At 38.6% G+C, this 14517-nt stretch overlaps 1 protein-coding gene across 2 annotated transcripts in view; it reads right to left on the bottom strand.

Moving 5' to 3' along the window:
* Nucleotides 1-10271: 10271 nt before the first annotated feature.
* ASB15 (ankyrin repeat and SOCS box containing 15) overlaps nt 10272-14517 on the bottom strand; it is a 37721-nt gene continuing 33475 nt past the window's right edge. Inside the window, exon 12 of one of the 2 annotated variants that reach the window (XM_057302754.1) lies at nt 10272-12938. In XM_057302754.1, the coding sequence (XP_057158737.1) occupies nt 12766-12938 (173 nt within the window). In that variant the 3' untranslated portion in view covers nt 10272-12765. The remainder of the gene's footprint in view (nt 12939-14517) is intronic. The other variant, XM_034964904.3, reaches the window with a different exon arrangement.

The raw sequence follows: 14517 nt of genomic DNA, 5'->3' as shown, positions 1-14517 counted from the left end.
AGGACACTGTTCACCTTAGCAAGTGTCCTGATTTAATAAAGACTCAACAAGAGAGTGGCAAAAACTCACCAGTTCCTCCAAAAATCATCAATACCAGACCTGCCAGTAGATCTGGTGTTTCCACAATTAGTATTCATAGGGTGATCAGAGAGAGCTCCTAAATATACATGTATCTAATTCCTACTTCAGCCTAACAGTCTCTATGGAAGGAGACTCCCACTTCCTATAGATGAGTCACTTTGCTTGTGGCTTATGTTTTTGTGGCAGCTATTGTTTAGAAGCGTTGCAAGGCCCTACCAATTGTTTGTTTTCATACTTTATTAATCCCCAAATTTTGAGAAGAATTTGGTAATTTCAGAAACTATTCCTATTTTAAAATATTTGTTTAGGCATTACTATTTATATCCACCAAAGAGTTAAGTGAATATATTATACAAATATATTTAATTATTAATTATATATAATATTTATATATCATATGTAATATATATTTCATATTTAATTAAAATCCTCATTTCCACTGATCCTCTGCTTTATTCTACTATAGGCTTGTATTTTTATTTTATTTTATTTTTTGAGACAGAATCTCGCTCTGTAGCCCAAGTTGGAATGCAGTGGCACTATCTCAGCTCACCGCAGCCTCTGCCTCCCAGGTTCAACTGATTCTCCTGCCTCAGACTCCCAAGTAGCTGGGATTACAGGCGCCCATCACCACACTGACTAATTTTTGTATTTTTAGTAGAGACAGGGTTTTGCCATGTTGACTGGTCTCGAACTCCTGGCCTCTAGTGATCCACTCACCTCAGCCTCCCAAAGTGTTGGGATTATAGATGTGAGCCACCACACCTGGCCTACTATAGAATTCTATCACTCACAGATTTAATATGTGTATTTCAGTGATAGGAGGAAGGAAGGAAGGAAGGAAGGAAGGAAGGAAGGAAGGAAGGAAGGAAGGAAGGAAGGAAGGAAAGGAAGGAAGGAAGGAACGAAGGGAGGGAGGGAAGGAGGGAGGGAATCTCCATCTGAGTATATCACTGGTAGCTAAAACAACCTGCCCCAAACCAGTGTTTTAATTTCCCTTTATACTTTCCTCACCCACTCTTCCAGCCTTCTATGTTTCTTTTCTTTTTTCCTTATTTCATTTCTGTTGTCACTTTTTTTTTCTTTCCAACTTTTATTTTAGGTTCAAGGGGTACATATGCAGGTTTGCTGCATGGGTAAATTGCATGTTGCAGGGGTTTGGTGTACAGATAATTTTGTTGCTCAGGTAATCAGCTTCCACATTTCCGAAAACAGTATCCTCATCCACCATGTGCTGCAGTCTATGTTCTACCTTTGTCTCCTGCCGTCACCAACATCATTATATTCCTTTGGAAGGCCTGAGCTCTTATATTTTAAACAGCTCTTGAATCTTACTTCATTTCTTGCTGTTCCACCTGCTTGAATCTAAGCTGCTGTCCTCATTTTCTTGGATGATGGTCATGATGGACTAGCAGTCTCCCTGGTACATTGCTGCATGATTCTTTCCCCTTTACCATAATGCAGCCAGAGTTAACCTTTTAAAACACAAATCTTATCAACTAATTCCCTGGCTAAAACCCCCAAATGGTTTCCATTGTCCTTCAGGCAGAACCTTCAACTGCAGGCTCTGGCCCTTCCAGCATCAAGCCCTACTCACCTCTCCAGCTTCAACTTGGGCCACTTCTTCCAACTCTCACACTTGAGCCACTTTGGGCTGAATTGTCCACACACCCTTCATCCCCAAGCCATTGCACTGCTCCTTTCGTTGCCTGGAAAGCCTTTGCTTCTTCTACTTTACTCAAGTCTTAAGTAACACTTCCTCAGGAAGGTCTTTCCTGATGTCTGAAGCCAGCTTAGTTTTCCCAGTCCCCACAAGACTATTTCATGGCAATATCCCAGTTGGGATTACCTGTTTCAAATAGGTCTTCGCTGGAAAGGCCTTTTCTCCGAGGAAGAAACCATGTCTGCCCCATTTGCCCTCCTCAGGGGCTAGCATAATTATTAAGTGTTCAGGAAGTAATTAAACATACACACACACACACACACACACACACACACACAGAAAGCAAAACAAAACAATACAAAACAGATGAGTTGGAGAGTAGGCAAGGGTAAATCCAGTGTTATAGAGCCCAAGAATTATACAATGTTGGGAACCTCTTTAATAATATAAAATTATAAATACAAAATTAGTTATAAAAGTGAAAATGTATTTAAAACAATAATAGAAATCATGATAAAGTACTGGGTCTTAGGTGATTTAGACTTCTTTCTTCTTTGATGCCTTTAAGGAGTTTATTAGAAATGCTTTCAGAGTAATGCCACTTCATTGTAACCTGGCTTTCCTCCCCACCAAGAGCTCTCTACTAATCCTGGAAACCCCAGCACTCACAAGGACCTGAAACTCACTCTTCATGGTCAGTCTGCCTTTGAGTATGTCCCCCAGTCTAATGAGTGAGCCCAACTGGCCACTAAGTGCTCATATCTCGTAGTGGCATTTTTGTCCGTTTCATGGATGCCTTTCTTATTTAAGTTGTCCTCAGTTTGCTGGTGAGGAAACATTGAAATCATATTGTAAACCAAAAATAAGATCCTAAGCACCTCCCCCCCGCTCCATTCTATTGAACAGACAGCCCTTTGGGCCAAGGGGACCTCAGAGAAACCTGAAAAACTGAATTTTGGCCCTGATGGGAAGGTGGTCAGACACACCTCATTCATCCCTCTCCGTTTTGGAGTTTAGGCACAACTGGCCAGCATTAACATCAGAGATCATAATGAAACCGCCTTTGCAAAATTATGATTGAGGCAGTGAAAGAGATCTAACTTAACTGACTCCATCTTTCTTCTAACCTCCAAGCTGTCCTTGTTCATTCTTGGGTGTAGCATGAACTAATTTTGGGAGAAACTTAGTTTATAGTTTAAAACAAAGATGATAACAGCCCTTTCCCAAAGTAGACTTGCTTCTTTCCAGGAGACTAGATTGCCTTTGTAGGACTAATATTAACCACAAGATTAGGAATCATGGTTTACGAGTCATGCAGCTGGAGGCTACAAGATTCTGACCCTCCCTAAACTGCTCCTAAGATCAGTGCTTGAGATATTTTGCAGACTCTGCACTTGATAGCATCTCCCAGATTGATAAACTGGTTCATCTGATCTTGTGGCCCCCACGCAGAAACTGACTCAGCGCAAGAAGACAGCTTTGACTCCCTGTGATTTCATCTCTGACCTGTGACCAGTCAGCACTCCCGGCTCACTGGCTTCCCCTCACCTACCAAGTTGTCCTTAAAAACTCTGCTCCCTAAATGCTCAGGGAGGCTGATTTGAATAATAAAACTCCAGTCTCCCACGCAGCCGGCTCTGCGTGAATTACTCTTTCTCTATTGCATTTCCCCTGTCTTGAAGAATCGCTCTCTCTAGGCAGTGGGCAAGGCGAATCTCTTGGGAGGTTATAGTAAGACTGACAGAACTTCTCTTGTGGCAATAAGATTCCAAATTCCAGCATGACTCTGGTATAGCATCACATATTCTCTGAGGGTTGCCACCTATGAAACTTCGTTTACTTAACAAGGGCCTTGGCTTCTACAACCTCCTTGTCTTAGCTCAAACATTTCTTTCTACTGACTTCCTACGTTTTTAGACAAAGTTTAACTTTTTCAACTAATTGCCAGTCAGAAAATGTTTAAATTCACTTGTAAGATGGCCCCTACTTGAAGCTATCCTGTCTTTTTTTTTTTTTTTTTTTTTGAGACGGAGTCTCACTCTGTCGCCCAGGCTGGAGTGCAGTGGCGCGTTCTCAGCTCACTGCAACCTCCACCTCCTGGGTTCAAGCAATTCTCTTGCCTCAGCCTCCTGAGTAGCTGGGACTACAGGCGTGTGCCACCACACCTGGCTAATTTTTGTATTTTTAGTAGAAACAGGGTAAGCATGAGTCCAGTTTAAAATTATTTCACCATATTGGCCAGGCTGGTCCTGAACTCCTGACCTCGTGATCAGCCTGCCTTGGCCTCCCAAAGGGCTGGGATTACAGGCATGCACCACCGCGCCCGGCCTATCCTGCCTCTTTAGGCTGAACTAATGTACATCTTCCATGTATGATTTATGTCTTTAATTAAAACTCCTATCTCCCTGAAATGTATAAAACCAAGTGCTATAACCCAACTGCCTTGGGGACTCTTTCTCAGGATCTCTTGAGACTGTACATTGGGCCATGGTCACTCATATTGGCTCAGAATAAACCTGTTTAAATATTTACAGAGTTTAGCTTTTTCATCAACAATATGTTACGTTATCATTTGCAAATTTGGGAAACTGGAAATTCTTTTATTCTCACAAATGTTAAGTCTACTGTTAACAAGCTATTCCTAATTTTCACCCTCCCTCTGCACCTGCCTTTTAAAAAAAAAGTCTTAATCTAATTTCTCTCACTGTACAGGTGCAAGGTTGCTGCCTGAAATAGATCTAACATGTTTCCCAGTTACACGGAAGGGTTTGGGTTTTCAACATTTCCTACGGATGATTTGTAATTAGGCTGCTGAACTAATGTAATGGCTCCTAAGGAAGTTAAGCTTCTGACATTGCTCAGTCAGTTTGCTGGGAGCTTCTCAGATAGCTGGAAAGAGGCTCCCAGGGGAGAATGTCAGGCAGAGGTCAGGCTCTGTACAGACAACAACCAAGCAGGCCAAAGGGATCAGATGAGAACTGGCAATACCCTTATCAAGTCTTCACTCTTAGGTTTGGCAGCCAAGCAAATCTCCCAGCTGTGCCAGCTTGTGGTAGTGAGCATGAGTCAAATTTAAAATTATTGGAGCTATTTATAATATCTTGCAATTGTATAATATTTATAGTTTATAAAATACTTTTATCTAAAGTCAATGTGCCAGGCAGTACGACATGCTAATGTGATCTCCATTTAATAATTGCGTATATTAACACTTAACTTGTTTGAGACAACACTTGCTGAAGTAAATACTACTGAATTAGTTCCATTTTACAAAGGATAAAAGTGGGTTCTGAGGTTCTGGGAGGTTAAAAAAATCCCTGTAAGTATGCCCAGCTAGTAAGTGATGGGTATAATTATGTTCTAATGAGTCCAAACTGCTTCTCACATTGAGATCTACTAGTTAAGCATTTCAAAATGTATCAAAATGAAAGAAGGATGGGATGAAAGACAAAGATTAGTAATAGAGCATCTAATGCTTCACCTGTGTATAGTAGGTCTACTTATTGTTTGTTAATCTGATTCAAACATGTAATAATGAGTCCCACACAAGCAAATAGAAAGATAAACTGATAATGTTAAAACTGTAAAGACCAAAGAAAAAGATTTTCAGAAAAAAAAATGAGAAATAGCTGAATTTATCAACCAAGTCTTTCTTCTTACACAGCAGATGGTGAATATGGAATTCCACTTATGAAACAGGAAACAGATTTAAGTTCTAATAAAAAGAAATTTTACTTGAGGTGGACTAGAAGGTTCTAATAAAGCTCACCTAAAATTTTCATAAAGGAAATTTTCCTAGAGGTGGAGTAGAAGGTCTTCCATTCATTTCAGCAATTACCTCTCCTGAAGCCCCGAGTGTTGGTCTGAACAAGTTTGGACAGAGTTGTTCGCTGTAGTATTAAGAAGAATGATGTGGAAGGTGAGCACCCAAGGCAGCGATCTCCTTGGTATGGTTCCCTCCTCAGGGTCATGACAACTGTCACTTTAGAAGACTCCAGGTCCTGCAGGTAAATGCTACATTAAAGGGCAGAAAAGTTGAGATCTTGCTGTGAATGAGGGCAGAGAGGTAAAGTCAGTTTCAAAGTACAGGAATATGAGGACTCAGTGTGACCTGACAATGGGACAGTTAGTGCTTGAAAGCTGGTATCTGGTTACTGAGATTTTTTTTTTGAAATTTTATCACGAATATCAAAGGCACTCTCTTTTCACACAGACTCACAGCTCCTAACTGACCTTTACTTCCACAGCGCCCTGTGTTCTTGAGATCTAGGGCCTGTTGAATATTTGCCTTCTCTGATTCCCCACCGCCGGGAGTCCCATTTCTCTTTGTTCTCCTTTCTAAGGCATCCTCAGTGAATCAGAGCTGGTTTTCAGAGAAGTTACAAAAGACCCGTCCCACTGGTAACATGATCCCTTGCCAATTCCTGCCCTTAACAGGACTGGAAACTTTCACTTTTAGCTCTCCAATCTACATGTTTTATTGCATTTGTTTTCTAAAATATATATTTTTTTAACGTGGAAAAGTTATATTACAAACAAAATGAAAATGTCAGAGGCTGGCAGAACAAGCTACACGTGTTCGGGTTGAGATCCAGTAAGACTGGTGAAGGCAGCAGGCTTTGTGTTGCCCTTGAAGAATGTGTCATCATCTGCTTTTAATGGCCTTATCAGCAGGGCAAAACCAATAAATCATGTGCTGCCAGCACAAAAACCAAGTGCTTTCCTCCGAGCCAGATGATTCCATTGTTGTGCTGGGCCTCTCTGTGAGGTTGTAAACATGGCATTCTCTGCCAGTAAGACACATGCTCCTCCTGTTATTATTTTTTTTTAAGGAGACATATTGAGGTGAAATTTACATATCATAAAACTCACCTACCTTAAGTGTAACGTTCAATGATTTTTTTTCTTCTAGTAAATTTACTGAGTTGTGCAACTATCACCACAAACCAATTTTAGAACATTTCCATGATCTCAAAAAGATCCCTTGTGCCCATTTGTAGTCAACCTTTGTCCCAATGCTCTAGCCCCAAGCAACCTCTAATCTGTTTTCAGTCTCTCAATATTCACTTTGTCTGGATATTCTATATAAATGGAATTATACGATTTGTGATCTTTTGTGTTTGGCATCTTTCACTTAACCTAATGTGTTTGAGGTTCACTTAACCTAATGTGTTTGAGGTTCACACATGTTGTAGCATGTTAACAAACAGGATCCCTTTGTCTGGATACGCCACATTGTGTCCATCCATTCACCAAATGATGGACATTTGAATTGTTTCTGATTTTTGGCTATTGTGAATGATCCCTTCCTATTATTGTTGAGCTAAAAATGATGATATGGAAGGAGCTTGGGATTTGGAGTCAGGTCCTAGGGATTTGGAGTCAAGTCCTAGCTCTGACATTTACTACTTTAGTTAACTAGAAGATTTATTTTCTTTTCTATAGAGTGGAGATAATTAACCCCTTCCCTCCCCTGTTCCTAGAGTAGCTGTAAGAATCAAGTGAGGTGATGTATGTGAAATTCTTTATGAACTGTAAAACCCAGGATAAATGAGAGACATTATTGGAGTAGTCTTTCCAGATGTATTCAAATGGTCTAGATGGTCCTCAAGATATTTTCCATATTCATAGAACAAATTATGAAGCCTTTGGCTATAGAAAATACCTATACTTTTCTTCTGCGGACTTGGGGTTCTCATCCCTTTTCCCTTATCAAAGTCCATTATTTAAAAAAAAAGTTCAGATATCATTCTACCTCTCTTAAATGTACTTGTATTTTAAACCTTAGTTTTGATTGTCAGATAAGGTTTTCTGTTGAAGAGAGGGTCTTCAGATACTCTAGAATCATTGTAGGAAGTATGCAAATCACTATAGTTGAAGTTCTGATTTAATCAGAGCACCCTCCAACCCACAGACTCAATTTAGCTTCTTGTGTACTTCAGGTGATTATGAAGGGCAGGCCCCCAATGAGAGGACCGGGTGCAGAGTCAAACGCAAGTTGAGAGGTTCCAGTGAGTCAAAGGAAAGCCTAAGCAAATGTTGGCAGCCTCCAGTCAAAGGTGATTAAAACTGTTGCTTCATTGAAATGATATTAAACCAATGTGGGTAACCATATATTTACGGGTATTCAGACACTCAGGAACACAGCAATTGCACAGAACATGCAATTGCTGACCACTGCATGTCATGCCTGGATATTTAACTTCCACAAAACCTAGAAAATAGCTTCCATGGGAAAACAGTGTGGACTTTGCTTCAAACAGAAAGAACTGGCTACTGTGTCTCACACATACTCAATCCCAAGGTAAGTATCACATTTAGTGCCCTCCACATCTTCTACCTGATCCAACCATATAGGATGCTTCCAAGAAGTTTTATCTTAAATCTCATTGAGAGATTCCAGAATGGAAGATTTCCAGAGCAACAGCAATGGCTGTTACCAGTTTCCCGGAGTCTGAAGCACAGAATGTGAGTGCCTGTCAAGTGCTTGTGATAGAATCATTGGCTAATCCAGCATTAGAATTCAGGCGCTCCCAGTGCCCAGATTCAAATTACTAGACTGTCTCTTTCCCAAAACAGCAAATCCCCCGACATCTCCAGCACTCCCTGAGGTTACACAACACGGGGCACTGAGGTCAAATAAGTCTATTCCTTCTACTCATCTTCTCCCTTGAGAAGCCCTTTCTTCCCTTGTCAACGACGGATAATTAAGGCTTTACTAAGGAAAAGAATATGTGGGGGTTTATTGCCTAGAGACAATTCTCTGCAAGTTTTTATTCCGTGAATGTTGTCAAAGTATTTAGAAATGACAGTGAGATGCCATATGCATTCCTAAGATTTTTTTTTTTTGTATTTTCAGATGTAATGACAATCTACAGTCATGTACCATACGACCAAGGTTCTTGACTTTTGCAGCTCTGATGTTGGCACTTCCACTATGTAGTAATAATGATGAGAGCTCAGGTTTCATATGCACTTACTCTATATTGGATATAGTAGTTTAGACACTTAGTTCATGTCTTGTCCAAAACAAAGCAGCTAATAATTTGCAGAGCCTGGCTCAAAATGGCTCATAGACTGTTTTTATTTTTATATTTTAATGATACTATTTACCTGCATAAACTTAAGACACTATAAAGGTAATTGATATCTTTTTTGGTATCTTTTTGTATTTTTTAAGCATATTGCATGACGCTGAGGTTTGGGGAATGGATCCCTTTACTCAAGTAGTGAGCATAGTACCCATTAGGTAGTTTTTCAACCCCTGCCCCCTTTTGCCTTCCCCCTTCCCCCTCCCCTCCCCCTTCCCCTCCCGGCTCCCCTCCCCCTCCCCGCTCCCCTCCCCCTCCCCGCTCCCCTCCCCGCTCCCCTCCCCCTCCCCCTCCTCTCCTCTCCTCCCCTCTTCTCCGTCTAGTAGTCCACAATATCTATTGTTCCAATCTTTATGTCCATGGGTACTCAATGTTTAGCTCCCACTTATAGGTGAGAACATGTACTTGGTTTCTGTTCCTGCATTAATCCTTGCAGGATTATGACCTCCAGCTGCATTCATGTTGCTGAAGCAGCTTACAATTTTTATATTCCTAAGTAATTTCTGATTGGAAGGTGGCTATATACATAAGAGTATAAAACTTGAAACCAAAATTTGCATAGGAATTTCTGGTAAAAGGTCAGTGACAAGAGAAAGGCTTACCTATGTTCTCTGTGTCATAAGATACTCCATCTTGTTAGAGTTTCCATACTGTCTGACCCATAGGTTCTGGTTGTTCAAAAGCCTGCATTAAAGGTGGTGTTAACTATGAATATTTGCTGCACATTGATACAATCGTTTTCACATCTTCTGCATTGACATCCTATTAACAGAAAACATGTTCTGTGACTAATTAAAATGATTAAACCATATTCTTCAGGAGGCACTTGGTTTCAGTGTCCTTCTTAAAATTATCTTTAGCCAGAAATGGAGATCCTATTTAATGATGGCCTATGGAAAGATAAGACATGCTTAATGAGAGTTCAGATCTGCTTTTTTCCACCCGGACACTCTGTGTGATACAAAACAAAATCCAGAGTGACTAAAACAGCCACAGACATCTTGGCAGCATGGGGGAAGATGGCATCCAAACTCTGCCATGTTGATTCCACAGTGGTTAGACAGGCTCCACTGTAGAATGTTTGGCTTCTCCTAATGCTGACTAGGGAGGAGCAGCTGTTACCCTTTCCTGGATAAAGTGACATACTCTAGAAGAAACAGAGCCCTAATAAGATGGAAATTAATTCCTTTTTCCATCCAGCCATCTAAAAAACAAACACACTGCTAGAAAAACCCAAAATATGGTGAGCAAAAGATCAAATCTGATTTAGATACAGCAATTGCTTCTTTTTCATAAGACACATTTTTCTCTTGCTTCATAAATGCCAAAAAGCCACTTTAAAAAACCCATAGCATGTGCAGTTAATTCATATCTTTATATCCAAGTATTTCTTGAATATTATCTACACAAATATATATCAAAGAAAATGTCAAAGCTTTAGTGAGCAAAAGTTTAATGTATGAAGTATCATAAAGCAGACTTATAACCTCAATATGATTTTTTATTCATTAGAGTAATATTTTTAGGTAACAATACATTTAACCACGTCTAAGAGTGCAACACAATAATAATAAAATCTTGTATACAAGATGTTGCAATTAAATATAAATACATTACAGTTTAACTTACATATAAAATATATCCTCTAGGGAATACAAGAAGTTAAAATTATAGCCCTAATTGTATGATTTTTTTCATAGTTATTTATCTTTCAAAGGTAACTAAAGCTAAATACAACTTGAAAACTTTACAGACCAGTGAGATATTACTGTTTAAAGAATACAGTAACAAGGTAAAAATAAATATAAGAAAAATACACTATTAAAATCTAAGAATAATAGCATTAAATAATTACAAGATTACATAACTCACTCAGAAATTTAAAACTATTATTTCACCATGATGTCACTGATTATTTTTGTCACTTATTCAATATATTTCAACAAACAATTATTGAACTCCATGCTCTAGGGAATGTGTTTGGCCCTGAGAAAGCACTGGAAAACAAAACAAACATAGAACCTACTCTCATAGACCTTATAGTCTAGTGGGAAGACAGCAGGGAACACAGGCATCTATAATATGGCATGACAAGTTCTGTGCTGAGGCTTCCCATCCTAGAGGAAGCAACATCTCAGCTGAGACCTATAGGGTAAGTGGGAGTTGATCAGGTGAAAGGGTGCAAAAAAAGTGGAAAGAGAGTTCCAGATGAGAGAAGGAAATGCGAAGACCCTGAGGTTAAAAGAGAGCATGGTCTATTCTACAGCAGAGGTTCCCCATACAAAGGTCCTCAGATATTTGATGGCCCACAGTGAAATTCTCACTCGTCAATGGGGAAATGAGAGCAGTGTGAGGTCTTTTCAAGGTAAAAGTCATTCAACTTGAATGACTGAATTTATAACCATCTTATTTTCTGGCATTAAAATGACCCCTCTTTTATGAAATGATGGTGATAGTAGATGGTATTTTTTAATGACTCTTTTTGAAAAATCAACACAATAAAACCTATTAGTATATGACACCTTAAAGTCTGGGAATCACTGTTTAAAAAATAAAATTCTAGAAGGTTCAAGGGAAAGGAGGAAAGGTAGACATCCAGAGATGAGGCTAAAGAAGAAGGCAGGAGTTAGATCATGAAAGTTCAAGTAAGAACTTTGGAATTTAAGAGCAATGGGAATGATCTTAAGCAGAGAAGTGAATATTATATTTGTAAAAGACTCTTCTGAGATGCTGTATGTAGAAAGTGTTTGGGACAGGGTAAGACAGAGGCAGGGGAGCCAGATAAGCAGCATTGTATTATCCCAGGAAAAAGAAGATAATAGACTTAGGGCCAAATGCGGGGTGGGTTGAGGGGGGGGCGCTGAGTGGAAGATGACTTCAGGAGATAAACTTAATAGGATTTGGTGATTTGTCTTATTGGGTGAGGAAAATGGGATGGTCAAACCTAATGTCCAGGCTTTTTTCTTTGGAAACTGAATCGAGCATTGTGCTAACTACTGAGCTCGAGAAAGAGTTTTTTTTTTTTTTTTTTTTTAGTTCATCTGGGGACATGTTGAATTTGAGGTGTCTTTGTGTTCAAATGTTCATGAGGCCAATTGTCTACATAGGTCAGGAGAACATGAGAGAAAGAGCTGAGCTTCGGATGGAAATTTTGTAGTCTCTAGCAAAATGATTAAGACCATGGATGTGGATAAAATATCCCAGAGAACAAAGCAAAGAGGGCTTAGGATATATAACTTAAAGAACAAAGAGAAGAGGGCTTAAGATATATAACTGTAAGATTGGCTAGAGATGAGCTAGGCAGAAAGAAGCCAGAGACAGAGTGTCCAGGGAGGTGGGAGGACACCCAAGAGAACAGGTTTTGCGAGAAACAAGGAAAGAGATATCATTTCAAGCAAGGAACAGGCAACAATGTTAGATGCTGTAGGAATCGATTGGAAGAGGGACTGAAGAATGTTCACTGAATTTAGCAACAAAGAGATTGTCAGGGACCTTGAGAAAAGCAGTGGAGGGTCAGATGCCAGATCACAGTCTGTGAACTTACAGGCAGGAGGAGCTCTTTTACACAGCAAGACCGTGAAAGACAGGAGAATCTGGCCAGCAACTGGCAGATGTGGGTTTGAGAAAGTGGTTATCTGTTTTTTAAACATAGAGACTTGATTGTGGATATTGTAGGAGCCACTTGATAGGGAGAGTTTGATGACTTGTAGCAAACAAATATACAAATCTAAGTTCAAAATACTATCTTTAAAAAATGCAAATGTCTTTAAAGACATAAATCATGGTGTTCCCATAAGAACACATGATAACCTATAAAACTGTCAATGAATTTAAATACACTTTACAATTAAGGATGTAAAATGGTTACAAGAAATTATCTGAGGGAATCACATTTCAACATTTTTTTAAATCACATTTTAAAATATTAAGTTATGTCAATTTTAGCTCTTGTCCATAGAGATCATACTCTTTAAATAATATGTATCTTTGAATAGCTGGTGGTAGAGGAAGCTTCTCCACTGAGGCTGGCTGGCAGAGTTTTGGGAGACCCATAAGCCTTCGAATTTTTAACCGACACAAATGCTTCAATGAACAAGGATTCTCTAAAAGAAATCAGGAAAATAAGCAAAAAAATTTTTTAAATAGTGGATTGACCCCTAAGATATGACTGTTTCAGAATAACATGAGTAGTGTATTCTCAAAAACATGTATGCACACTTTAGCAACTGGTGATTTTAAGTGAAATTCAAATTGTAATTGAGCATTCTAGTCTACTCCTCTAGAATGTAAGCTCCATGAGGGCAGAAATTTAGTCTGTCTCTGTGCCAGGAAGAGAGTCTGGCTCATGGTAGGTGTTCAACTAGAATTTGTGGAATGAATAAATGGACTTAAGAAAGCAAATGCTCACATCTCTTCTTTATTTTTTAGAGCTAAGTATTATAGAGATATATTTCTTTACTTTCTTTCTCCTACCAATCTGTCTGATAAATAATTATCCATGAAACATCGACACACATGATTCCATAGATCATGAATAATCCAATCTTTTTGTTTCCAGTGTCTAATACTTAAACCTTGTATATTCTCAAAAAATATACTAACATTATTTAAGTATCTGATATTTTCAATTCTTACTTTATCTATATTATAATTGCAAGATTGAGATTTTATAGCAGCAATATGAACGAATGAAGGAGCAGCATAGCATTCAGGCTTAGATGTGCGCTCTGGACCTGGTCAGCTTGGATTAAACTCCTAGCTCTGCCCCTTAATATTTGTGTGACCTTGGGCAAATCGCTTAATGTCTGTGAGTTTGGTATTCTCATCTGTGAAATAAGGATAACAACAGTACTTATCTCATAGGGTCGTTTGAAGATTAAACAAATCATGTAAAGTATTAGAAAAGTGCTTGGTACATTGTAACCATTCGATAAATATTAACTGTCATTCAGTGCAATAATAAACATGATCACATCTCTATTACATTTGATGATATAAACAATTTATCGTTTAAAATTAAAAGCAATATTCTCAAAAATTATTGATGCAACATTACCAAAATAAGCAAAACAAAAATCTAAAAAAATATACAATTTTTTTTTTTTTTCCCCTAACCAATACGCTGCCTTACAGATAGCTGGAGGACTCCTGACATCCAGTGGTTAATCACACTCATAGCAATCAACTGGCTTCGACTCTAGTTGCAGTAAAGTATGATGGAAACAATAAAAAAAACTTCCTGGCCTTATTCTTACTTGGATTGTCTTTCTAAAGTCATCAGAATTAGTAAGTATTTTGCAAAAAAAAAAAAAAAAAAAAAAAAAAGTGAGCAATTAATTTCCATTTAAAAGCAAAGTCTGTTCTTTCTATGACAGGAAGTATAATGGTATTGTAGAGTCTGTGTTTTCAAGTAAGACAAACAAGGGTTCAAATCTTCACTTTGTTATTTTCTATGTCTATTACCTTGAGAAATTAACTTATCTAAGCCGCACCATTTTTCTCTGTCTTGCAATCTCCAAGCTAAAAAAGAGACGGTTTTAAGCTTTTTATTGCAAAATAAAATAGAGAAAGAAAGTACACATGTATAGTTTCATAAGTTATGTAAGTAATTATTAGTTGAACATCTATAATCACCTCCTAGGTCTATAGGAAATAGAACTTTGCCAGAGACCAAAGAAATTC

Source organism: Pan paniscus, chromosome 6 (assembly GCF_029289425.2).
Source record: "Pan paniscus chromosome 6, NHGRI_mPanPan1-v2.0_pri, whole genome shotgun sequence".
Taxonomy (NCBI): domain Eukaryota; kingdom Metazoa; phylum Chordata; class Mammalia; order Primates; family Hominidae; genus Pan; species Pan paniscus.
Note: the sequence above shows the minus strand (reverse complement) of the source record. Positions and strands in the feature narration are given on the sequence as shown.